Source organism: Trachypithecus francoisi, unplaced genomic scaffold (genome assembly GCF_009764315.1).
Source record: "Trachypithecus francoisi isolate TF-2019V2 unplaced genomic scaffold, Tfra_2.0 Lachesis_group12, whole genome shotgun sequence".
In the NCBI taxonomy this organism is placed as follows: domain Eukaryota; kingdom Metazoa; phylum Chordata; class Mammalia; order Primates; family Cercopithecidae; genus Trachypithecus; species Trachypithecus francoisi.
In genome coordinates, this window is record NW_022681457.1 from 71,203,850 (window position 1) to 71,230,572 (window position 26,723).

The window sequence follows — 26,723 nt, forward strand, 5'->3', positions numbered from 1 at the left end:
GCTGGACCCCACTGTGGGGGTTCCGTCATGGTGGGAGGACTGTTTGGCCCTGGGGTTGATGCACCGACCCTGCCTGGGATAATCTCTCTTGGATAATGATTGCAGGGCAGCCCCCCATTTCCTCTGGCTGCACAATCCCATTATGAGCCCTTCAGGATTTATGTCTAAGACCCACCCTAAGCCCATCACTAACATATGGCATCCTGGCAGATGAGGATAAGCAGAGATTGTAAACACTCATTCATTCATTCATTCATTCACTCCTTCACTCAGCATGTCTGCTACCAAACTGCAGACCCAGCATTCAATCAGAACCTGGCCCAACCCTGGAGGTGCTTCCGGTACACAGTTCACAGTTCAGTGGGGTGGGGGCAGGGACAGTGGGAGGCACAGGGACTGTGGAACCAGAGAAGGAGGCTTCACTCAGCTTGGTGCTCAGAGAAGGCTTCCTGGAGGAGGGGACGCTCAAACTCTGTCTTACCAGAAGAGTAAGCCATTGTGCCAGCGAGCAGGCAGGGCAGGGCCCTCACAGGCAGTGGCTCCCGTTGTGGGAGGGGGCCGGTGTTCACGCTCAGCCTGGGGCTGGATGCTGCTGCACCGAATCTAATGATAAGAGGAGCGTGGCTGGGGATTATCTGCTCTTGTTTACATGATTAAAACCAGACAAATACTTCTTTATCTGAAAGAATGAAAGGGCTTTGGGGAAAAATCCTTTTGGCAACAAAGCAAAGCACAAGCATTTCCTTAATTAATCTCTCACTTCCCCCATGCCTCTCACCATCCCACACCCCCACAACAGCTGCAAGAAGAGTCACTCTGGGGCTCCAGGGCTCCAGGACTTTGGGGCTGACCTGCACTGGTAGGCAGAGACCCAGGCCAGGGTGGATGGGGGTGGAGAGGAGCCAAGAGGAGAGAGACCCACAGCCCTCTCAACACAGCCACCTATGACAGGGAACCTGGGCCCAGGCACAAACCCAAGATGGCCTCATTTTACAGATGGAGATCCTAAGGCCCAAAGATGGAGGAGTGACTTGCTTGCTGAGGCCACACAGCCAGTTGGCAGAGCTGGGACTAGGACCAGGGTCACTAGTCCCCAGCTCAGCGCTCTCACTCACTCCCTCATTAGCTGGTCCAGGAGCCTGCAGGAACTGCCTGCAGTGCCGTCCTCTCGGGACCCACAGGGAAGTCAGACCCGTCCCTCCTTTCACAGACAGACAGGCAGGGTCCTGATGGAGCAACCAGGGGCTGTGGGAGTCCTGGAATGGGCTCCTCACTTTGGGGGAGAGGCAGGTAGACCTCAGAGGTAGCCCGAGCTTGATCCTGCCTGGTGGGCAGGCGTTAGGAGAGTGAAGGAAGCTTCTAAGAAGACACCAAGCATGGAAAACGGCAGGTGCAGCGGTCTCAAGGCGCGGGGCCTGCACCCCAGGGCGTGGGGCAGAGGGCAGAGGGCAGAGCAGAAAGAGAGGCTGGAAGGAGCACAGGACTGGATTGTTGGAGGAACGCGGTTCCCTGGAGCACTGTGAGGCAGCTGGGCATGGCCAGGTGGGGCCGAGTGAGCACTGAGTGCCTGGCCAGGCCCTGGCGTCCCCACCACAGCCCCTGACCCCCTCGCCCTCCCAGCTTGATGTCCGGACTTGCCTCCCTGGATGCCAAGACCTCCAGCCGCCTGGGCGTCCTTACCGTGGCGTACTACCTGTGGACCACCTTCATGGCTGTCATCGTGGGCATCTTCATGGTCTCCATCATCCACCCAGGCGGCGCGGCCCAGAAGGAGACCACGGAGCAGAGTGGGAAGCCCATCATGAGCTCAGCTGATGCCCTGCTGGACCTCATCCGGTAACCATTGCCACCCACACCCCGCTCGGGAACGCCAGGCCCAAGCCTGCCCTGCCAGGGCCCCCAGAGGCCAGAACGGGGTATAGAGATGGGGGTGATCACGGAGGCCATGATCACCCTTGGGGGTTGAGCTCTGGGCTGCCCGCCGAGATCATGCTGCATCATCTGCCCCACCAGGCTGGAAGCACCTTGCAGGCAGGACGGGGTCTGCCCCTCTCTGCCTGTGGCTGGGCGCAGAGCAGGCGTCTGTGAACGTTTGCTGATGCCCAGCCTGTAGGATGGGAGGCTGGCAGTTGTTGGTCCCTCCCTTTCTTTATTGGTCCTCTTTTCACAGATGAGGAAATGGGGCTCAAAAAGGTGCCATGACTTTTCCAGAGTCACCGGTAGGTAGGTAGTGGAGACAGGATTCAACCTAGGCCTGTCTGACTCCAAGGAAGGTGCCATTTGCCCTGCAGTGCCACCCCCTAGCCACGGCAGTACAGCTGACCTTGCTTCTCAGACCTAGGCTCCCTCTCCAGGGAAGCACTGCAGACCCAGTGGCACAGCCACCTTCCACTCCCTCTCCCTGGGTCCCCTGCAGGCCACCCCTGCTCCTCTCCTTCATGCATTCGCTCCCTCACCAGTGGAGCTCTGTGCCTGGCCCTGGACCAGGGGACTCAGAGCCAGCCCTTGCCCTGCAGGAGTGGTCAGACCCTGGAGCAGACAGGGACAACGTGGGGGCCTGGGGCTGCAATGGGGAAGCTGGGGCTGCCGCTGAGAGCAGGAAGCCACTGCCCTTCTAAGGGAGGGGAAGATGGGGAGGGAGGGGAAGATGGGGAGGCAGGGAGGGCAGGCCTGGGGGCGACAGCTGTGCAAAGGTCCTGAGCTGCAGGGAACCGTGTGGGGGAGAAGGCATCGCACAATCAGTGTGACAGAGCAGAAGGGGTGAGAGGCAGGCAGAAACTCCTGCGGGAGAATCCAGGTGGGGCGGACCTCAAAGGGCACCGTGAACCAGGCCAAAAGTTAAGTTTTATCCTAAAGGCCACAGGAAATGGGTTTTACACAAAGGAGCGGCATGATCCAATTCAGAAGTTTCACTCTGGCCAGGGGTCAGAGTGGCGGGAGAGGTTGGAGGGGAAGGCAGAGCCAGGGACAGGGCCAAGTGGTGGCCCTGGGGATGGAAAAAGAGGCAGATGGCAGGGCTGCTCAGGAGGGACCCTCAGCAGGAGGTGGGTGAGACGGAGGTGAGGTCTGCTGATCACCCAGCACGAAGGTTTCTGGCCCATGCATCCAGGTGATTGGTGGTGTGGTTACCAAGCGATGGATGGTCTGGAGCAGGAGCAGGCATCCCGGGGTAGGTGTCCACTGATGGTTGGCCAGTGGTTGTAACTCTCATGGGGGAGTCTAAGCTGGAGACAGAGGTTTGGAAATCACCAGGGAGAGGTGTTAGGTGCAACCCTAGTGGCAGAGGGGCTCTTGCAGGACAGGTGGTGAGAGAGCAGGGACTGGGATGGAGCCTGGGAAGCCCCACCCAGGAACGGTCCGCTGGGCTCCACAGGCTACCCCAGTAAACGCGCTCAGGGAACACCTTCCAGGACTTCTCACTTTCCGATCAGTTTCAGATCTAAGAAGTCTAGGCCTAACATTAAAACCCCAAACTCATGCAGTTTAACACCGTCCTAGTCTTTTGGATCTGACTCAGACTGGGAAAGCTGCAGTGGGAAGAGGGTCATGGTGAGTTTGTTGCTCTGCCTGCTCCCTGGTGAGAGGTGAGGGAGTTGGCCAGGAAGGGTTGCCCAGACTGGGAGTGGGGTGAGCTGGAGCCTGTGCTCCCTGGTCATGTCTCTCCAAGAGTACTTCTGTGGGTTCTCTGGAGCCTCTTCTCTCTCTCGCATCTCTCACCTGCTGTCCCCTGGACTCAGGCAGTCTATTCCATCTGGCTACTTACAATGTCCTCCCTAGATGGGGCTCTGGTTGACTCCTCTACTGGGGTCACCTCACCCCTCTGGGTGACCCTGTTGGGTCATATCTGGCCCATGGGAAGCATACATATCCCTATTGGAAGTGCTGGCCTTTCCCAGGGCCTTTGGACATGAGTCAGGCACCAGCCACTACATTCCTCAAATCCTAAGAGACTCAAGCCAAGGTCTCTGAAGTTCTCTTGGCTGAAGGTTGTGGAGAAGCATTCCTTTCCTCCCCCATGGGGATAGATGCCCATACACAGGCTCCTACCCGCTCTCTAAAGAAACTCTCATTCCCTGTATCAGCTAGTTACTGCTGCATAACAAACCAACCCAACATGTATCAGCTTAAAATGACAGCCACAAGTCTACAGGTCAGCTGGAAAGTTCTGCTGATTTGGACTGAGCTCACTCACATGTCTGCAGGCAGCTGGTGGCTCAACTGGGGAACAGTTGGTCTAGGGGAGTCTTGGCTGAGATGATTCAGCTGCACTCTTTGTGGTCTTTGTACTCCAGCGGGCCAGGCTAGATTTATTTCATGGTGGTCACAGGATTCCAGGAGAGAGCTAGCCCAGGCATTTTTTTTTAATAACAAAGGTGGAGGAGCAAGAGAGGAAATCAAAACATGCAAATGTTTCTCAATCCTCTGCTTTCAGCAAGTCCACTAATACCCTCTTGGCCAAAGCAAGTCATGTGGCCAAGTCCAGACTCAAGGTGGGAAGGGACCACAATGTTATAAGGGAAATGGAGTCTACAAACCAAGGCCATCGACGCAATCAGTCTACCACTGCCTTCATTACTCCAGGAAAATCTTCAGCTTCTCTTTTACCCTTTAGAGTGTGTGATGAACTAAGGATCATGAAATGCTTGCCATGCTGTTCCTATCGCATGGCTGTCACCTATAGAATCTGGAGCCAGAAAGAGATCCAGGCAGGGTCTGTTCTGTGAGTGCTTACTTGGCCAGCGAGACTTCATCCAATACCAGCGCTTTGAACACCTTCTGGACTCCGGCACTTCCGAATTCAGTCTCCAGCCGGGAAACCTCTCACCTGAGTTCCAGATTCTCACATAAAGTGTCTAGAGGCATCTCAAAATGAACAGGCCCAAGCTCAACTCTTGATTTTTCCATAAATCTGTCCTTTTCTCACCCTGCCTGTCTGGTCTGACATCTCTCATTCTCTCATACCCTGCAGCCAGTTCTTCAGCAAATTTCACCTTGAAAATGAAATCCCAAGCCATGGCCATTCCACCTTCCCTGCCACTGCCGCCATTGCCGCCCCCTCCAGTGTCCGGCCTGGCCTCCGCTTCCTCTCTGCTTCCTGTGGTCTGTTCTCAGCACTGCAGCTAGAGGCATCCTTTTCAAAACCTGCTCTCAACCCAGCACATGGCAACAAAATCGTAGCCTGCACTGCGGCTTACAGGCACTTGCTGACACACGTCAGCCTCTGACCTCTGCCCTGACTCTCCCCTTCCCTGCCCTGGCTCCAGCCCCTCCCGCCTCGCTGTCCTTCCCATCTGGGTGCCATTGCCGCCTCTCTGGATGGCCCTCCCTGCAGAAAGCATGCAGCTCCTTCCCTCACCCCATTTACATCTCTCCTGGGTGTTGCCTCTCCTGGGGCCTCCGAGGCTCTGTCTCTCTGTTGTCTTCTCTTGCGTCACTTTTCCTCATAGCCTTTCTTAGTACCCAACATGATCACATCGATGTGTTTCTTTTCTTCCCGCCTCCGCTGGAATGTAATATGCCCTGTGAAGCCTGGCTCTTTAACCTCTGTTCCCGCTGTATCGTGGAGTCGAGAACAGCACCTGGCACCGAGTGGGTGCACAGAGTTTGCTGAATGCACATATGGGTTTCAGGTCATCAGTGGCATTGGGGTCTGACCCCCAGGAGGAGCTGGAATGGTCCAGGGAGAACGTGCCCAGCAAGCAGGTGCAGAGGCCTAGGACAGGCCTTGGCTTACGGCCGCACTGTGGGCTTTGCACAGCAAACAGAGCAGGGGCAAGCAGAGAGACAGGAGGAGAACTGGGAGAGTGGATATCCTGGAAACCGAGGAAAGAGGAACTTCAAGAAACCTCGTTTCTAAGATCTGTTATTTCTAGGATGTGGTGATTCATGGTTTCTTGGATCTTAATGATTCAGAACGGCTTCTCCACGTGGTGGAAGGAGGTGTCGGTGCTGCCTGCCTCACCACTGCCTGCCTCTGCTCAGGGGCTCCGGGGCTCCGGATCAAACACACGTGCCACAGTCAAATGTTCCAGAGTGTTTCCTGCTCTTGGGTTGCTTTTCACATGGTGAAAATGGATCCTGCTGCTTAGAACAGAAAATTGATCCTGCTGCTTAGAACCGCACCCCCTACCCCCCAGCCCTACCCCACCCACTTTCAACCCTGAGGCAAGTTGTTCTGCAAAGCTGGGTGTTGGGCCTCGCTCTCACAGTTTCTTGGTCAGAGAGCGGGGCTGCAGGGAGAGAACACAGGTGTCCTGGGACAGGAAACCAGAACCTAGGAGACCTGTGGCCTCATCTCCACTCTGACAAGAATAAGTCACTGTGTGGCCCTGGGCAGGCCAGTTCCCTGCTCCAGGCCTCAGTTTCCCCAGTGATTTTCAAGATCCCATCTAGCTCTGTGGTTCTGAAACACAAAGGCCAGTGAGGAGGCTGCAGGGCGTGAACCGAAGCTTCTGGAGGTGGGTTCTGGGAGATGAGGTTGGGAGGGCTGGGCAGAGTCCAACCTTGAAGACAGGAAGCCCAGGTTGAGGGGCTGGCTGTTAGGCTTTCAGAATGGGAAGCTGGTGGGTTTGGGAAGGATGGATTAGAGCAGGGTGGAGTGGACAGAAGGTGAGCAGAGGCGTGGATGGGGTGCCCTGGGAGGGGCACAGTCACTTCCGTTCCATTCAGCCCCCCTGTATTTAGCTGCTGCTCTGGGTGAAGACATTGTGCTGGGAGCTGGGAAGCAAGCACAAGTGCCCCTCACACCCCCACCCCAGGGCTGCCCACCATCTCAGGACAGATGGACCAGTGGGTGCACTGACGGCCACTCCTGATGCTTTGAGAGGCTGTGAAGGAGATGGGGACACTGGCAGTGAGGGACCAGGGGCCTCCTGACCCTTGCCCGGGCCCAGAGCAGGTGTCTACCAGGCACTGAAGACTGAACAGAAACACAGATGACCAGGCAGAGAACTGAGAACCAGGGCAAGTGGGACAAATGAAAAGTGGGAGCCCACTGCATGGGGACATAAGGCACACCTCAGGGGCAAAGATCTGCATCTATGTCTCAAAGATGATTCCAGAGGAACACAATGGGCCATGTCCCTGGATGACCCGCCAAGACAGGCATTCATTTTCCAGGGCTCCAGCGGGGACTCCAGAACGCTGGCGCCTGCTCCCAGTGCAGCGTGCAAAACAGAAACCCAAGCAGAGCACTAATCACGGCTGGCCCCTTCTCTTTTTTTTTTTTTTTCCAATCTTATTAAAACACCACGGAGATTAAGTAATGACTGGGCTCTATTTATAGCTTCCAACTACCCTCTCAGGGATTGGAAGAAGCTTCCAGGAGCTGTGCTTGGGAAGGACCATTCCCACCTTTAGGACTTGGTTTGGGGACATGTTATTAGGGGTGGGTTTGGAAGCATCTCGGTGAGAATTTGCAAGTAGCAAGTGAAGAGGGGAGCTGAGAGATGCACACTGGCTCTGCCTGGAAAATGTGCAGGGAGGCACAGGGCAGAGTGTGTGGGTATTTGATAGGCATGGCTATTAATGTCCCCAGGCACGTTCTGTGTTTTATGTAGCTGCCACCAGGAGCACAGACCTCATGGGACAAGCAGAAAAGTCTTCCCGTGAAGGCTCAAAGCCAGAAAAAATGTATATTTCCCCATTTAATAATCAAAGGTCTAATTCTTGATTAAAATCTGCAGGATAAATTCATTGGTTGTTAGTATGAGAACACACGAGTCAGGACTTGCTTTTGGCTGCCAGATCAGCAGAGGCTTAAGTAAGGTAAAAGCTTGCATTTGTTCCTGAACAGCAGTCCAGAAATGGGAGGTGGGCAGCTGGCAGTCGCCAGGGTCCCGTGCCCCGCCCACCCGTGTGCTGTGCCATGCTTAGCACCTGGCTTTCATCTGAGTCTCATGGTCCACGAAGGTTGCTCAAGCTTTAGCTGTTATCTCCATGTTCAAGGCATAAAAGAAGAAAGTTGGAGGAATGGATCAAAGGATCCTGGCTGAATGGGCACCTCCTTAAGAGTTTTCCAGGAATCACCACCCAACAACTTTCACTCACTTCTTGATGGCCACCCTATTAGCAAGAGAATCAGGGTTTGATGGCAGTCCCATTTGGTCCCCACGACATAACAGGACTTCTATTAAGGAAGGATGGGAGAAGGGAGACTGCGTAGGCAACTAGCTAACCCTGCCAGGGCCCACATTTAAAATGATTGTAACTGTAAAGGAAGTTGTAAATAAATGTCTATACAGGTGCAAGTTCCATTTGGCTTCTTATGACCTTCCAAATGTTCTCCATGTGCGTGTGAGCTGAGTCTGGAAAGATGGGAAGAGAGGAACTGAGGACAAGAGTGAGTAGGAGGCAACCCAGGTGGAGGCAGTGTGGGTGTGGGGCCGCAGGCTGGAGGAAGAGCAGGCACGCAACGGAAACCTCTTAGCAGATGCTAACCTCGGAGGTGGCATTTCTCACAGGACACACTCCTAGAAGGGGACTGTGAAGACAAAGATATAAATGCTTTTAGAGAAAGGCTGCTGCCGGGACCATGTGAGGGTGCCCATCTCACCAAACCTCCCACACTGTGCATTGTCGTTTTAAAAATACTTTGTCAGTTTGACAGGTGGAAATATCTTGAATTTGTTGATGAAACTAAACATTTTAAAAAGCATTTTTGGCCGTTGACTTTCCTTCTTTTGTAACACGAATTGCCTGGTCGTATCTTTCCATCATTTTCCTGTCGGGTTTTTGTGGTCTATTGGTTTACGCAGCAAATATTTACCGAGTGCTTGGTATGTGCTGGGAACTCTTCCCAGGGCTGGAGACACAGCAGTGAACAAACACAGAGTTTCCACCCTCCAGGGAGCTGATATTCTGATGAGAGGAGCTAGTGAAGGTAGAAACCAGGCCAAGATTTGTAAAAGCTCTTAGTAGATTTAAGATGGAAGTGCTTGGTCACACAGTCTGTCCAGTTCGTCACTCACTTTGTGGTTTCAGCTGTATGCAATATGTCTTAGAGAGCTTCTCAAGCATTCAGCTTTCCATTTTAGCCTAGTTTTAGGTTTACAGAAAAGTTGTAGACAGTACAGAGAGATCCCACACACCCTTCACCTGGCCTCCCCTGATGTTAGCGGCTTACATAACGAGGGTATGTTTGTCAAAACTAAGAAATTAAATTGGTACAACATTATTAACTAAGTTACGGAGCTCGTTTGGATTTCATCAGTTTTTCCACGAATGTCCTTTTTCTCTGTTGCAGGATCCAATCCAGGATGCTATGTTGCGCTTCGGGATTTCTTTATTTTCATGTAGTAAAATCTATTGATTTATTGCTCATTTTGTTCTTAGAGAGTCATTTCCTATACTGAGACCTGATAAGATCTCAACCCGTATTTCTTCTAGCTTTTTATGGTTTCTTTTTCTTTCTTTCTTTTTTTTTTTTTTTTGACAGAGTCTCACTCTGTCCCCAGGCTGGAATGCAGTGGCGTAAGCTCAGCTCCCTACGACCTCCACCTCCCGGGTTCAAGCAATTCTCCTGCCTCAGCCTCTTGAGTAGCTGAGACTACAGCAAGCACCATGACACTCAGCTAATTATTGTATTTTTTAGTAGAGATGGGGTTTCGCCATATTGGCCAGGCTGGTCTCAAACTCCTGACCTCAGGTGATTTGCCTGCCTTGGCCTCCCAAAGTGCTGGGATTACAGGCGTGAACCACCGTGCCCGGCTGGTTTCATTTTTCAAAGAATTCTTTATTTCTTTAAACCATTTGGAATTCATTTTGGTGTAAGGATCTGACATCTATTTTTCCAAACAGTGGGTCAGCTGCACAGTATCCTATAAAGAATCCTTCATTTCCTCACTGATTTGTGAAACAACTTTTATCAAGTACAAAACACTTAGAAGTGCTAGGTTCTGTTTCTGGGCTACAGCTTCCATTACACGGACTATTCCATTGACTGCTGTGTCAGTATCACAGTTTTGACAGTTATATCTTTACAGTTTTTTATCTGGTGGGAAAGACTCCTCCACCTTTAGTTTTATAACAAAATATGTTACTAAGAATAATGAGCCCACCTATGTGAGAGGTCCCGTGTTGGACCCTACAGATAGGACGTGAACAACCAAGTCCCACCTGCAAGGCGGCCACTGTGTGGGGGAGGCAGACAGGTGAGCCAGCGACCGCACGGTGGTGTGGCGGAGTGGCAGTGACCCACACACAGAAGGACCACAGGGTCTTGTGGGGCAGTCAGGGAGGGCTGGACAGAGGAAGAGGTGCTTGATCTGTGGTAGATTTGAGGAGTTCACCAGACAGAGAGGCAGGCAGGGTATTCAGGCAGAGGGAACAGTGTAGACAAATGCCTGGCTCTGGAAAGTATGTGGTACAGTCTGGGGGCGGCAGGTGCTGGTGGTGTGGCGTGTCCATGATGTAGGGGGTGAGACCTAAGAGGAGGCTGGCCTGAGGAAGGCCCGACCACCAAGGGAGATGTTCAGATGACCCCAAGGACACGACCCCCAGGGCCCTCCTGTCCTGGGCTCTGGAATTTTTCAATTGCTGATTCTCTTCCCAGGAACATGTTCCCAGCCAACCTAGTAGAAGCCACATTCAAACAGGTGAGTGAGTCCATGGGCGGTGGATGGGAGGGAAGGGGCAGCCGGCAGGAGGGCAGGCAGCAGGGCTAGTGGCATGGCTGGGATGTGACAGGTGTGCCGGTCAGTCACGCTGTCTCCTGGAGGTGGGATGCTAGAGGGGAGGGCACGTTGGGGATCCTTAGCGCCCCCCATGGCCACATCCCTGTCCTGGGTTCCAGTTTTCATGATGAAAAAGTGTGGGGGTGGAGAGAAGCCTTCACTGAGTGCCTGCTCTGCTTACACGTACACCCTCTCGCCCATCCTCACAGTAACTCGGCACTAGCCCCACTTCCTGATGAGGAAACTGAGGCTCCGAGGATTTCAATGATTTGCCCAAGGTTATACCACTAGTAAATAACAAAGCCAGTAGGTAAACCCAGGCCTATCTTCTTAGCCTGTCTTCTCTTTCTTTTGAAAGTAATCATTTCCCCCCAACAAGAATAATAATGATGTTCACTGTAGAAAATTAGGAAAATACTAAACAATACAAAGTAGAAAACAAAAATCATCTGTAGTTCTAGTACATAGTCCCTGGTAGCAGACGGTATATTTCTAGTCTTTTTCCTCTATATATTTTAAAATAATATTATAATCATAGTGCATATACAGTTTTCATCTTGCTTTTTTTCACTTCCATTATATCATGAGCATTTTGCCCAGATATGAAATATTTCTTAAAAGTATAATGTTTCCTGGTACTATAATGGCCTGTGATAAGGCTAGGCTGCCATTTATTTCCCATTCCCCCTTTCAGTGTTCCCTTAGGTTGTTTTCAAAGTTTTTCCTTTGTTGAAATTGTGGTGAATGTCCTTGTGCATCAGTCTTTGCCTGCCCTTTGAATAATTTCCAATTCTGTTTCCCTTTCTAAACTGTCAGCTGTTGGTTGACTTAATCCAGAGTTTCCTGAACCCCTTTCCTGGGCTGGGCCCTACGTTGAGCCTGGGGACACAAGGAAGTGGCTGAGGGGTAGAGAGGAGGCTTCTGAATAGGGAGCTGTGAAAGCTTCGGCAAGTCGCTGTGTCTCTCCTGACATGTATGAAATAAGCCAGATTGTGAAGGGGACCGAATCCTAGGCTAGGGAGTTTCTACTGTGATTGGGAATCATTGAGGGTATGAGAGATAAAGAGAAACAATGTTGCTCTACTTTGTAACTATCTGGAATGCCCTTTTTCTTTTGGCAAACTCCTACCCATCCTTCAGGACTCAGGTCAAATGTCCCCTTCTTCGTGAAGCTGTCTATCTCTTTCAGCCAATTAGTCACTCTCTCCCCAAGGCAGAAATCATGCCAGGTTCATTGTGTATCTCCAGCAACCAGCACAGAGTGTTCAACAGGATGATGATGATGATGATGATGATGATAATGGTAGCAGTAATGCTTCCATGGGGCTTAACATGAGCCAGGAACTGTTGTAAGCCCTTTATATACATTGTCTCATTTCATTTCACACGGTAGATGCTATCACGATGCTATTTTACAGAGGAGGAAAAGAAAGCAGAGACTTCAGGTCTCATGTGTTTCCTGGGTGGTTGGTCTTATCGATGCAGTGATGTTTGAGGAGAGAGGAAGCTCCCTTGTTGGGCTCCCAGTACCTGAGGGATGAGGGGGTGAGACCCATGAATGCTCTGGGGGCAGAGAGGGAAAGGTACGTGGCTCAGGAGGGTCATTTTCTCATGCATGGGCTTCATCTCATCAACAAGGCTTGGGGCAGGCTATGCTTCTTCAAAGAGAAGGTCCAAGTTTCCACCTGGTGGGCGGCAGGGCCAGTGGGCCACCAGGTGGATGGATACTGGATGATTGGGAGGGGACAGATGGGCGGATGAAGGTTACCTGGGTGGATAAGGGGCTGGGTGGGCAGTTAAGAAGGACTCAGATGGGGTGATGAGGTGTAGAAGGAAGAAGAGGAATGAAGGCAGGAGGCAGCGTGGCTGGGTGGTGTGGTGGTAGAGGAAGGAGTTGCAGCTCTCTTTGGATAAAATATCAATAGCAATCCCTGCTCTGCCTGCCTCACAGGGTTACTGTCAATCAAGTAGCATAGGAATGGATACAAATGTGCCTTCAAGATGCTATTATTCTTGTCGTTAATATTACTAACAACCCTTGGCCCTGACTTCTCTCTGGGTGCGGTGTCACCCACCAGTACCGCACCAAGACCACCCCAGTTGTCAAGTCCCCCAAGGTGGCACCAGAGGAGGCCCCTCCTCGGCGGATCCTCATCTACGGGGTCCAGGAGGAGAATGGCTCTCGTGTGCAGAACTTCGCCCTGGACCTGACCCCACCGCCCGAGGTCATTTACAAGTCGGAGCCGGGCACCAGCGATGGCATGAACGTGCTGGGCATCGTCTTCTTCTCCGCCACCATGGGTACGTGCTGCCCACCTGCCCAGTGGTGCCATGGAGCCGGGCCCCCAGTCCCTCCTAGCAGCCTGCTCCTCCACCTCTTACTGAGGTCTGGGGAGAATGCTAGAGAGGTTTACTGTGAAAAACTGGAAATACTGATCAGCCCAGTTTATTTAAATCCCGCACCTCCCCACCCCACCCCAGAGACTTCTCCCTGGCACCTCCCGCTCAGGCCTGTCTGGGCCATTTCTTAGGCCCACAGCTGGCATCCCTGCCATACCCTTCCCTTTGCTGCCCTCCTCTGGGATGCCAAGTCCCTCGCCTATGCAAGCAACTTGGAGGCCCACACCTTGGTTTTTTAATTTTGTGTTATTTTTCTTAAAGAGGGGTCCCAAATTATACAAGCTTCAGACCCCACAAAGCCTGTGGAGATGTCCTGCCTGCCATCCCCGACTCCTCCACTGGGTTTTCTTGTCAAGGAAAAGACCTTACCGTCCTCGTTCGTGCAAAAACTCTGGGAGTGACTTTCTACCTCATCCTACGCCTTGGCCCCCACTTTTGCATCCTGTCGGGTCTGCCCCCAAGGTCCCCTCCAAGCCACATGTTTCCCTCCTCTCGGCATCACTGCCTGGGTCAAGGCCGTGTGGTCTCTTGCCTGGTTCCAGTGAAAGCTGCCTAGAAAGCTTCCAAGGCTGTCCCTGCTGGTGTCTCCTACTCAGGAGGTCACAAGTCTGATCGTGCTCTGCCCATTGCCCCTGGAAAGGGACTGAACCCCTAGTGCCAGCTGAAGAGCCCTGTGAGACTGGCCCGTGTTCTCTCAGCACAGCCCCGCTACTCACGGCCACTGCCTCCCTCAGCCCGACTGCTTTTGCCACTCCCCCTCCACGTTTGTCATCTTCAGGGTGCTCCCCACAAGTGCCATGCCCTCAGGAGGGTCCTCCCCAGACTAGGCAGAGTGCCCCAGGCTACACTGCCTGGTTATTCCGTGAGCACTAGACTAGATTGCGAGGATATCATTGCTCGCTGTCTGCACAGCCACTACCAGCCCCACGCAGGCAGATGGGCTTGTCTCCATCCACCCCAGAGCCCACTGCTGCCATGGCCAGAGCAGGCACTCAGCAGACCTGGTGGGGAGATGGGTGGGTGGCTGGGTGACAATGGGTAATGGAGTTCTTCTCATCTGGGCCAAAATGCCAGGCGTGAAGAGGGGCCAGGGCCTCAGTGAGCCAAGTGTGTGAAAAGACAATGTCTGAAAGTGCCTTTCAGCACATCTGACAAGCAATCCCCAAACGCAGCCTTTCTCAGGGCCGGGAGCACAAGAAAAGGGCATCTACTGGCAGAGCAAAAGAACTGGAGACCCTTGGACTTAACTCACTGAGTGTTCACTGTGCATGTGTAACTGTCCGTGCATCCATGAACATTTGTGTGAGTGTACCAAGGTGGGGCGTATGAGGGTACCAAGGCGGGGTGTGTGAGTGTACCAAGACAGAGTGTGAGTGTACCAAGGCGGGACGTGTGAGTGTACCAAGACAAAGAGTGTGAGTGTACTGTGGCGGGCGTGTGAGTGTACCCAGGCGGGGTATGTATGTGTTCCGAGGTGGTGTGTGTGAGTGTACCAAGGTCAGGTGTGTGAGCATGCCGAGGAAGTGTGTGTGAGTGTAGCAAGGCAGGTTGTGTGAGTGTACTGAGGTGGGTTGTGTGAGTATACTGAGGCAGTGTGTGTGAGTGTACAAGGCGGTGTGTGGGTGTGTGTGGATGTGTGAGTGTTCTGAGGTGGGGTGGAGTGTTCTGAGGTGGGGTGCTGAGGTGGTGTATGTGAGTGTACCAAGGTGGGGGTGTGTGAGTGTACCGAGGCAGGATGTGTGTGTATCAAGGCAGTGTGAATGTACCGAGACAAGGTGTGTGAGTGTACTCAGATGGGGTGTGTGAGTGTACTGAGATGGTGTGAGTATAACGAGGTGGTGAGGTGTGTGAATGTACAGAGGCGTGGTTTCTGAGTGTACTGAGTTGGGGTGTGTGAGTATACCAAGGTGGTGCGAGTGTACCAAGGTGGTGTGTGTGAGTGTACTGAGGCAGGATATGTGAGTGTACTGAGGTAAGGTAAGTGTACTGAGGCAGTGTGTGTGTGTACTGAGACAGGGTGTGTGCCAAGGTGAGGTGTGTGAGTGTAACAAGGAGGGGTGTGAGCGTACCGAGGTGGTGTGTGTGAATGTACCAAGGCGGTTGAGTGTACCGAGGCAATGTGTGTGAGTGTATCGAGGTGGTCTTAGTGTACCAAGGCAAGGTGTATGAGTGTACCAAGGTGGTGTGAGTGTACTGAGGCAGTGTGAGTATACAGAGGCAATGGGTATGAGTGTACTGAGGTAGTATGTGTCAGTGTACCAAGGCAAAGTGAGGGTATAATGGCGGGGTGTGTGAGTGTATCAAGGCGAGGTGTATGAGTATACCAAGGTGGTGTGAGTGAGTGTACCAAGGTAGTTGAGTATACTGAGGCGAGGTGTGTGAGTGCATCGAGGGAGGGGTGAGTGTACCGAGGCAGGGTGCGTGAGTGTACTGAGGCAGTTTGTGTGAGTGTACCAAGGCAGGGTGTGTGTTTCGAGGCAGTGTGAGTGTAATGAGAGGTGGTATGTGAGTGCATCGAGGTTGGGTGAGTGTACCGAGGCAGAGTGTGTGAGTGTACCAAGGCAGTGTGAATGTAATGAGGCAGAGTGAGTGTATCAAGGTGGTGTAGGTGTACCAAGGCAGTGTATGTGAGTGTAATGAGGTGGAGTGTGTAAGTGTACCAAGGCGGTGTGAGTGTACCAAGGCGGGGTGTGTGAGTGTACTGAGGCAGGGTGTGTGAGTGTACCGAGGCAGGTTGTGTGACTGTACCGAAGAAAGTTGAGTGAGTGTACCAAGGCAATGTGAGTGTACCAAGGCAGTATGTGTGAGTGTACCAAGGCCAGTTATGTGAGTGTACTGAGGCGGTATGAGTGTACCAAAGCAGAGTGAGTGTACCGAGGTGGTGTGTGTGAGTATACTGAGGCGGTATGTGTGAGTGTACCAAGGCAGTGTGTATGTGTGTACCAAGGTGGGGTGTGTGAGTGTACTGAGGTGGGCCATGTGAGTGTACCGAGGCAGGGTGTCTGAGTGTTCTGAGGCAGTTTGAGTGCAGCAAAGGGTGATGTGTGAGTGCACCAAGGCGGGATGAGTGTACTGAGGTGGGATGTGTGAGTGTACTGAGGTGGTGTAAGTGTAACGAGGTGGAGTGTGTGAGTGTACCAAGGCAGTGTGACCGTATGAGTGTACCAAGGCAGGGTGTGTGAGTGTAATGAGGCAGAGTGTGTAAGTATGCCAAGGCAGTGTGAGGGTACCGAGGCAAGGTGTGTGAGTGTAATGAGGCAGTGTGTGAGTGTACCAAGGCAGTGTGAGTGTACCGAGGCAGGGTGTGTGAGTGTACCAAGGCAGGGTGTGTGAATGTAGCAAGACAGGTTTTGTAAGAGTACAAGCGGGGTGTGTGTGTACCGAGACGGGGTGTGTGAGCCTACTGAGGCAGTGTGCGTGTACTGAGGCGGGATGAGTATACTGAGTCAGGGCATGTGAGTGTACTGAGGTGGGGTGTGTGTGTGTATTGAGGCAGTGCATGTGAGTGTACAGAGGCGGGGTGTGTGAGTGTACTGAGATGTGGTGTGTGAGTGTACTGAGGCATGGTGAGTGTACCGAGGCAAAGTGAGTGTACCAAGGCAGGGTGTGTGAGTGTACTAAAGCAAAATGTGTGAGTGTACCAAGCCTGGGTGTATGACTGTACCAAGGCAGAGTGTGTGAGTGTATTGAAGCGGGTTGTGGGAGTGTACCAAGGCAGGGTGTGTGAGTGTACCAAATTGGGCTGTGTGAGTAATGAGGCAGTGTGTGTGAGTATACACAGGAGGTATGAGTGTATGGACGAAGTGAGTGTACAACAGAAGAGGTGTGAGTATACCAAGATGAGGTGTGTGAGTGTAGTGAGATGGGGAGTGTGAGTGTACCGAGACAGGGTGAATGTACCAAGGCGGTGTGAGTGTACTGAGGCAGTGTGAGTGTACCAAGGCGGTGTGTGTGTATGTACCAAGGTGTGTGTGCGTGAACCGAGACAGGTTGTGTGAGTGTACCAAGGAAAGTTGTGTGAGTGTACTGAGGCAATGTGAGTGTAACGAAGTGGGGCGTATGTGTATCGAGGTGGGGTGAGCGTACTGAGGCAGTGTGTGTGTACCAAGGTGGTGTGAGTGTAACGAGGTGGAGTGTGTGAGTGTACCAAAGCAGTGTGAGTGTACAGAGGCAGGGTGGGTGCATGTACCAAGGCAGGCAGTGTGAGTGTACCGAGGTAGGTTTTGTGAGTGTACCAAAGTGGAATGTGTGAGTGTACCAAGGCAGGGTGTTTGAGTGTACTGAGGCGGTGTGAGTGTAACGAGGCACTATGAGTGTACTGAGGTGTGGTGTGTGAATGTACCAAGGTGGGGTGAGCGTACCAAGGCGGGATGTGTGAGTGTACCAAGACAGGGTGTGTGAGTTTACTGAGGCATGCTGTGTGAGTGTACCAAGGTGGAGTGAGCGTACCGAGGTGGGCTGTGTGAGTGTACAAAGGCAGATCATGTGAGTGTACCGAGGCGGTGTGTGTGAGCGTACCGAGGCAGGGTGTGTGAGAGTACTGAGGAAAGTTGTATGAGTGTACTGAGGCAATGTGAGTGTAATGAAGCAGGGTGTGTGAGTGTATTGAGGTGGGATGAGTGTACTGAGGTGGCATGTGTGAGTGTCCTGAGGTGGTGTGAGTGTAATGAGGTGGAGTGTGTGAGTGTACCAAAGTGATGTGAGTGTACAGAGGAGGGGTGGGTGAGTGTACCAAGGCGAGCAGTGTGAGTGTACCCAGGTGGGTTTTGTGAGTGTACCAAGTGGAATGTGTGAGTGTACTGAGGCACCCAGGGTGTTTGAGTGTATTGAGGCAGTATGAGTGTACCAAGGCAGTGTGAGTGTACTGAGATGTGGCATGTGAATGTACCAAGGTGAGGTGAGTATACCAAGGTGGGATGTGTGAGTGTACCGAGATGGGGTGTGTGAGTGTACTGAGGTGGGGTGAGTGTACCGAGGTGGGGTGTGTGTGTGTGTACAAAGGCAGGGCATGTGAGTGTACCGAGGTGGTGTGTGTGTGTACCGAGGCGAGTTTGTGAGTGTACCAAGGCAGTGTGTGTGAGTGTACCTAGGCGGGATGTGTGAGTGTACCAAGGTGGTGTGAGTGTACTGAGACGGGTGTGTGAGTGTACCGAGACGGGGTGTGTGAGTGTACCGAGACAGGATGTGTGAGTTTACCAAGGCATGCTGTGTGAGTGTACTGAGGTGGGGTGAGTGTACCGAGGTGGGATGTGTGTGTGTGTACAAAAGCAGGGCGTGTGAGTATACTGAGGTGATGTGTGTGAGTGTACTGAGGCGAGTGTGTGAGTGTACCAAGGTGGTATGTGTGAGTGTACCTAGGCGGGATATGTGAGTGTACCAAGGTGGCGTGAGTGTACTGAGATGGGGTGTGTGAGTGTACCGAGACAGTGTGAGTGTACCGAGTCAGTGTGTGTGAGTGTACAGAGGTATGGTTTGTGAGTGTCCTGAAGCAGGGTGTGTGAGTATATTGAGGCAAGGCATGTGAAAGTACCAATGTGGGGTGTGTGAGTACTGAGGAGGGTTGTGTGAGTGTACCGAGTCAGGTTGTGCGAGTGTACCAAGGCAGTGTGCATGTACTGAGGCAAGGTGTGTGAGTGTACCACGGTGGGGTGAGTGTACCAAAGCAGGGGTGTGTGAGTGTACCCAGGCAATGTGAGTGTACCAAAGCAAGGCAGGTTGTGTGAGTGTACCAAGGCAGTGTGAGTGTTCCAAGGTGGTGTGTGTGAGTGTACCTATGCAGAGTGTGTGAGTGTACCTAGGCGGGGTGTGTGATTGCACCATGGTGTTGTGTGTGAGTGTACTGAGGTGGGGTGTGTGAGTGTAATGAGGTGGGGTGTGTGGGTGTAACAAGGTGGGGTGTGAGAGCGTATTGAGGCAGCTGAGTGTACTGAGGAGAGTTGTGTGAGTGTACCAAGGCAAGTTGTGTGAATGTACTGAGGTGGGAGGTGTGAGTGTACTGAGGTGGTTTGTGTGAGTGTACCGAGGCAGTGTGAGTGTTCCGAGGCAGTGTGACTGTACCGAGGCAGGGGTGATTGTATTGAGGTGGGGTGTGTGAGTGTACCGAGGTGGGTTGTGTGGGTGTACCAAGGTGGTGTGAGTGTAACAAGGCAGTCTGTGTGAGTGCATCACAGAGAAGTGAGTGTACTGAGGCGAGGTGTGTGTCTTGAGGAGGCAGTGTGAGTGTAACAAGGCAGAGTGTGTGAGTGTACCAAGGCAGTGTAAGTGTACCAAGGCGGGGTGTGTGGGTGTACCAAGGAAAGGGTATGTGTGTACCAAGGCGGGGTGTGTGAGTGAACCAAGGCGATGTGTGTGAGTATGCCGAGGCAGTTGAGTGTACTGAGGAGAGTTATGTGAGTGTACCAAGGCAACTTGTGTGAGTGTATCGAGGTGGAGTGTGTGAGTGTACCAAGGCAGGGTGTGCAATTGTAATGAAGCAAGGTGTGTGAGTATACCGAGGCTGTGTGTGTGAGTGTACTGAGGTGGGGTGTGTGAGTGTACCAAGGCAAGGTACGTGAGTGTACCTAAGCGGGATGTGTGAGTGTAGCAAGGTGGTGTGAGTGTACCAAGACAGGGTATGTGAGTGTACTGAGACGGGATGAGTGTACTGAGACAGTGTGAGTGTACTGAGTCAGTGTGTGTGAGTGTATGGATGCGTGGTTTGTGAGTGTACCGAGGCAGGGTGTGTGAGTGTATTGAGGCTAGGTGTGTGAAAGTAGACGTGGAGCATGTGGGTATACCAAGGCGGTGTGTGTGAGTGTACCAAGGCAGGGTGAACGTACCGAGGTGGGGTGTGTGAGTGTAACAAGGTGGGGGTGTGTGAGTGTACCGAGGCAGTGTGAGTGTACCGAGGTGGTTGAGTGTACTGAGGTGAGTTGTGTGAGTGTACCGAGGCGATGTGTGTGGATGTACTGAGGCAGTGTGAGTGTACCAAGGCAGTTTGTGTGAGTGTACTAAGGCGGGTTATGTGAGTGTACCGAAGCAGGTTGTGTGAGTGTACTAAGGCGGTGTGAGTGTACTGAGGCAGTGTGAGTGTACCGAGTCAGGGTGAATGTACCGAGGTGGGGTGTGTGAGTGTAACGAGGTGGGGTGTGTGAGTGTACCGAGGCTGTTGAGTGTACCGAGGCAAGTTGTGTGTGTGTACCAAGGCGGGGTGTGTGAGTGTATTGAGCCAGGGTGTGTGAGTGTACCGAGGCAGGTTGTGTGAGTGTACCGAGGCAGGTTGTGTGTAACGAGGCGGGGTGTCTTGAGTGTATTGAGGCAGGGTGAGTGTACTGAGACAGGGTGAGTGTACCGAGGTGGGTTGTGTGAGTGCACCGAGGTAGTGTGAGTGTAACGAGTGTACCAAGGTGGTGTGAGTGTACCAAGGCAGTGTGTGGCTTTGTGTGTGCTCATGCCTTTGTGTGTCCACATCTGCCAGTGCCTGTGTCTGTGTGCACGTGTGTCTCTGTGTCCCCGCATCAGCGTGTGCCTGGCCTGTCTGTGCCTGTGTCTGTGCGCGTGCACCTGCATCCCTGTGTTCCCCCATCAGCGTGCGCCTGGCTTATGTGTGCCTGTGTCTATGTGCACCTGTGTTTGTGTGTGCTCATGCCTGCATGTGCCCACATCTGCCTGTGCTCACGTCTGTGTGCAGCTGCATCCCTGCGTCCCCGCATCAGCATGTGCCTGGTCTTTCTGTGCCTGTGTCTGTGTGCACCTGCTTCTGTGTGTGCCTGTGCCTGTGCCTGTCAATGCCCACATGTGCCGGTGCCTGTGCCTGTTGGCACAGATACCAGTGTCTGCCCACGTGTATGAGTGAGCACACTTGTACAGCGGCTCCGAGCAGGGCTTTCTTTGGTTCCCACAACCCAGCCTCCTTTCCCCACCCTATCCCTGGGATATGGCTGGTGCTAAGGTCCCGCTGGCCCTGCCGTCAGGGAGCCGCCTCACCACATCAGGGTTCCATGCACACTGGCTCCCAGCAGCCAGTCCTTGGATGCCCCTGGGAAAATCCAAATCAGCCTGAGGAGGGGCAGGAAGCCGGTGCGTGGTGGTGGTGGAGCCTGGGGAGGGTGGAGCCGGCAGGGGAATCTGGCTCCACATCAGCCAGGTGGCAGGAAGACAGGTGGACAGGGGTAGGCCCAGGGTCACCTCCAACTCCAGCCTCTCCTACCCACCCTGGCAGGGCCCCCACCTCACCCCATTACCACAGGGTAGCTGCTCCAAGGACTGTGTGGCTCAGGCTTCTCAGGACAGGGAAAGAGCCCTTCTCTGGTGTCCCACAGTCCATGGTTTGAATCCCACCCTGCCTCCCTGGCTGAGCCCCAGCACCATGACAGTGGGCCTCAGAGGGCAGCTGCAGAGGGTGCCCTGCTCCCCTCGTCGGTCTCACCAGGAGCCAGGGCAGCCACTCAGTCCGTGTTTCAGGACTGGCCTGATGGAGCTCACCCCACGGAGCTGTTCCCACACCACCCTTTCCTGGTGTATGCGAGCTGGGGAGGAAGGCCTGGAATGCTGGGGGAGGTACCAGGAGCATCAGGGAGGGCTTTTAGTCCTCACTCACCATTGATCACTGTGCATCTAACATGCTCCAGCTAAGGAGATGCAGTTCTTGCTCTCGCTGAGCTAACCTCGCAGAGGAGACGGGGAAAAACCCAGACAGTTATGTTGTAATAGGCCCTAAGAGGTGAGATACTGAAGAATAAGTGGGCGTTTGCAAAGGGGAGTGGGGATGGCTTCCAAGCTGTTTGGAGAGCGGGCAGCCAGTGCCTGGGGCATTGTAAACAGCCTGTGCAAAGGCCCTGAGGCAGTGAAGAGCTGGACTCCCTCCTTCCAGAAACTTAAAGAAGGCCAGTGGTGCCAGGGCACAGTGAGATGGGCAGGAGAAGGAGGGAGGGGCAGGCAGGGCCCACTCGAGTAGGGCTGAGGCATCAAGCTGGGTGAGGCAGTGGGGAGCTTGTCATGGCCTAAGTGCACAGCAAAGCCGGGGTGCGCTTGGCAGGGAGCATTTTTATCTTGAGGAGATGACATTGGCTGCTTCGTGGAGGAAGGTGAGAGAGGAGGAAGACGTGAGAGCACTGTGGGGTCGATGGTGGAGTGGAGGAGGAGAGAGGGAGAGAAGGAGAGAGGGGGAGTGTTGGAGCATCAAGGCTGCTGGGAAGCCAGCCATGCTGAGACCCATGTGGGCCTGTGGGTCTGTCCCTGCTTTACCACAGTGTGCCTGCACCCCCGCATGGGGCATCCGTGACATGCTCTTGTGTCTGTGACCCGCAGGCATCATGCTGGGCCGCATGGGTGACAGCGGGGCCCCCCTGGTCAGCTTCTGCCAGTGCCTCAATGAGTCGGTCATGAAGATTGTGGCAGTGGCTGTGTGGTAAGCCTCCTCATTTACCCACCTCACCCCAGCCAACCCTGGGTGGATGGAGGGAAGACATGACCCCACCCTCTTCTCCCCTAAAGTGAGCAGAAAGCTGCGCCCAGGCTCAGCCCTGGGCCAGGGCCTCCAGAGCTACATGTGTTTCCATGGGTCCCCCAGCCCCAGCCAGGCCTGGCTCCAGCCCTGGGCCCCCTGCCCCTTCCAGCCTGGTCTAAGAGCTCAGCCCGGCTCTGCTGCTCTCCTGGGCTCAGTTTCTCCATCACGTGGAGACTTATCAGCTCAGCTTCTGCAGAAAGGAAAGCTGGTGGTGAGAACCAGCTGCTATTCCTTGGTCCAGAGTTCAGAGTTCAGGAGCTCAGTGGGGAACACAGAGGTAGGCCTGCCCGGGCGCACTGTGTAGGCTCTGGTGTTGTTGGGCCTAAAATGGGGGCCTCCTGAAGGCAGGGCAGGGGAAGGAGTGGCAGAGGTTGTCCGGGGCTGGGGCGGTGGAGGTAACGGTATGAAGGACGCCATATGCTGAGCCTGGACCGGGCACCTTGGTACAGTCTCGCTCTGTCCTCGCAGGAGCCCAAGGAGGCTCAGGGAGAAGGCCGCACAGCGATGTAGGGCTGGGGCTGAGGTGTGCCTGCCTGCCTGGTTCCTGAGCCTGGCTGCCCCGCCGTCCCCAGGTATTTCCCCTTCGGCATTGTGTTCCTCATCGCCGGCAAGATCCTGGAGATGGATGACCCCAGGGCCGTCGGCAAGAAGCTGGGCTTCTACTCGGTCACCGTTGTGTGCGGGCTGGTGCTCCACGGGCTCTTCATCCTGCCCCTGCTCTACTTCTTCATCACCAAGAAGAACCCCATCGTCTTCATCCGCGGCATCCTGCAGGCCCTGCTCATCGCGCTGGCCACCTCCTCCAGGTAGCCCCGGGGACGCACAGGACGATGGGGAGCTGGGAGGGGCTGAGTCCTCTCCGTCTGGCCAGTCATCATGTGTTCATAGCCACAGAACCACCAAAGCACCAGTGTGGCCCACCTCACAAACACGGGGATGGCTGGGGCTAGGGTAACAAGACCGATGGGGCGGGGGCGGGGGGAACACTTTCGGCCTCTCTCGAGGCCTCCCGGTCCCCGATGGCCCCAGTCCTCAAGCTCACTGAGTCCCTGTGGGGGCAGCTCCCGCGCCAGGGCAGACACACAATGCAGTGGATTCTGTGGGAAATCACATCAGCAATGCTGCCTTTTGCCCCACAGGGCGCTTCTCCTGCAGTTGGGCCCTGCGTTGCTCTAGGAGCTGGGCCTGTCCACTGCTGCTGGGATGTCCTGGCTGGGTGCCCTGTCACAACCTTGGCAATGTTGCTAGACCTCAGGGACTTGATTTGAGCCATGGCTCTGTCATACACTTGCTGTGCCTGGGCATTGCTTTCCTCATGCACAAACTGGGGGAGATGCCAGCTTCCAGCTCACGGGTTTGCTGTGGAGGTTGAGCTCCTCCTTGCCAGGCTGGGCCAGGTGAGCCAGCACTTGGCCTCAAGGATCCCAAACCACAGCCCAATGCAGAGACCTCGGGAATTTAGAGTTGTGCAAACCACGTCGTTGGTAGAGGGGTCAGGAAGGAAGTGGTCCCTCATGGAGCATTTAGTGCTGTGAAGGCAGGGTGGCTCTCCCCATGGCAAGTGTCTGAGCTCCACATTAAGGGAGTCACAGGAACTTAACCCACCTCTTTCTGGCACTGAAGTCCTCACTCTTCCCTCCAGCCCTCACTTGGGCCTCAGCTTCTCCATCTGTAAAATGCCCTGCAGGCCTCTGTACGCGGCAGTCATATGACACCCACCCTTGGCAGCAGACTCACCTCCTGCAGGACTCAGGAGGAGCAGATTCCAGTGAAGAAAAGCCCAGGAGCCATTGCCAGGAACACCTTCCTGAGGATAGGGGTCAGGGGGCAGGACAAAGCCGCAAACATGCCAGTTCCCATGCCAGGGGCCAAGCCTGCCAGAGCCAGCAGCCCCCGGCCATCTCCTGCCAGCACGAACCGCAGCCTCAAGCCCAACAGGTCTGGAGCTCCTGAGAGGCTCTGAGTAGAACTGGCCTTCCAGGCAGAGGCCCAGGAGAGAGGAAGCCTCGGGGGCCACACCGGCCTGTGTTTTAGTCCCAGCACTGCCACTAGGAACTCTCATGACACACATAGTAACAATAATAGCCATGGTCACCATCGACTGAGCGGGTTCAACGGGCCAGGTGCTGTCCAAGCCTGTAGTCGTTTAATCCTCCTAGTAGCTCTGTGACCCCGGTCTTTTTGGGACAAAGATGCTAAGGCACAGGGTTCAGGAACTTGCCAGGGCCACTTGACAGGAGGCTGGAATCTAAGCCCAGGCAGCCTGGCCCAGGGCCCTGCTGCTCAGACTTCCATATCCCTCGGCACAGCAGTGTGACACGAGTCAGCCCCGCCCTCTGGGCGTCCGCTTCCTCATCTGTAAAATGCACCCAAACACCTCCCTCATAGGAAGAACCAAGTGAGAGCACTGCAGTGCCAGCGGTCCTTCCCTCCTGCTGGAGCAGTGTTGCAGGAGCACAAACACTCCTGGCGGGGTGGCTGCCTGGGGTGGGGTGAGCTTCCCAACGGAGGCCCTGGCCATCCTGGAAGAGGGTGCTGGGCAGACACCGGCCCCTCTAACCGTAGCTCAGCCACACTGCCCATCACCTTCAAGTGCCTGCTGGAGAACAACCACATTGACCGGCGCATCGCGCGCTTCGTGCTGCCCGTGGGTGCCACCATCAACATGGACGGCACTGCGCTCTATGAAGCCGTGGCTGCCATCTTCATCGCCCAGGTCAACAACTACGAGCTGGACTTTGGCCAGATCATCACCATCAGGTGCACCCTGACACTGCACCTGTGTGGATGGGGCGGGGGCTGGAGGCCTTGAGGATTCCCAGGCTCCGAGGCCTGAGGGGTCTCTGAGATGAGCAAACCTGGGCTTGGGGCACGGCAGGCAGAGGCCAGGGCTGGGAGCTCCGAGCCTGGAGGACAGGCTGGGAGGGAGGGCATTGCTGGTGGGCACAGGGCAAGCAGAGGCCAGGGAAGGATTCAGGACCTCGGAGAGGAAGCCGGTGCTGCAGGAGCCGAGGAAGGGGTGCTGGGGTGGGGCTGAGGCTGACGGAGCCCTCACAGGCTAGCCAAGCACACAGGTCTGACCCTGGAGGCCAGGCCCCAGAGGGAGGCAGGCAGAGCCACGTGGTGGTCAATCAGAGTCCCTGGGCAGCTCCATAGCAATATAGCTTCCTGGAACCCACAGAGACACAGCTCCAGACACAGGTGTTTGCACATCCCCCAGGGGTTCTCCTGAGGCTAGGAATGGGGGTCCATGGGGCTGCAGGACTGTGAGGAGGGACTTGTCCCTGAGAGCTTCCTGGTGTGGCATTCCTACCCACCCCCCACCCCAAATGACTGTCCCAGAGGCCCTGACACTCCACCTCTTCCTTGGAGCCAGACCCTGACAATGCACCCCGCCCCTCCTGCTGCTCCTCTTCCCCTTCCCACCCCCTGCAGTATCACAGCCACTGCAGCCAGCATTGGGGCAGCCGGCATCCCCCAGGCCGGCCTCGTCACCATGGTCATCGTGCTCACCTCGTGGGACTGCCCACCGATGACATCACCCTCATCATTGCCGTTGACTGGGCTCTGTGAGTGGACTTTATCTCCAGCTCTAGCGCTTTGGGAGAGGCTGACTTCAGGGTCAGCAGGGATCAGGGTGAGGGGCTGAGTATCTTCCCCAGGGTAGAAGGCTGGGGACTGCCCTGCCTGGCACCATGGGAGTGTGCGACTCATCAGCACAGGCCTGGCTGCATAGTTTGCGGAGTCCAGTGTTCAAAAATGAAAATGTGGAACCCAGTTCAAAAACTGTAAAGGCCAGGTATGATGACTCATGCCTATATGTCCCAGCACTTTTAGAGGCCAAGGCAGGAGGATTCCTTGAGCCCAGGAATTCAAGACCAGCCTGGGCAACATAGCAAGATCCCCATCTCTACTAAAAATTAGAAAAAAAAAATTATCTGGGAGTGGTGACATGTGTCTGTAATCCCAGCTACTTGGGTGGCTGAGGCAAAAGAATTGCCTGAACCCGGGAGATGGAGGTTTCAGTGAGCCAAGATGGCGCCACTGCACTCCGGCCTGAGTGACAGAGTAAGACTCTGTCTCAAAAAACAAACAGCAAAAAAACCTATAAAGAATGTCAGGAGAGAAACAGCAGAGGATTAAACCAAGCCTGACACTTCTAA

General features: G+C 54.3%; 1 protein-coding gene across 1 annotated transcript in view; it reads left to right on the forward strand.

Moving 5' to 3' along the window:
• Nucleotides 1–26,723, forward strand: part of SLC1A7 (solute carrier family 1 member 7) — a 54,432-nt gene that overhangs the window by 25,685 nt on the left and 2,024 nt on the right. Inside the window, 8 exon segments of the mRNA XM_033226330.1 lie at nt 1,621–1,836; nt 10,553–10,595; nt 12,752–12,974; nt 22,362–22,461; nt 23,133–23,366; nt 25,126–25,320; nt 25,996–26,072; nt 26,075–26,129. Of these exon segments, the coding sequence (XP_033082221.1) occupies nt 1,621–1,836; nt 10,553–10,595; nt 12,752–12,974; nt 22,362–22,461; nt 23,133–23,366; nt 25,126–25,320; nt 25,996–26,072; nt 26,075–26,129 (1,143 nt within the window).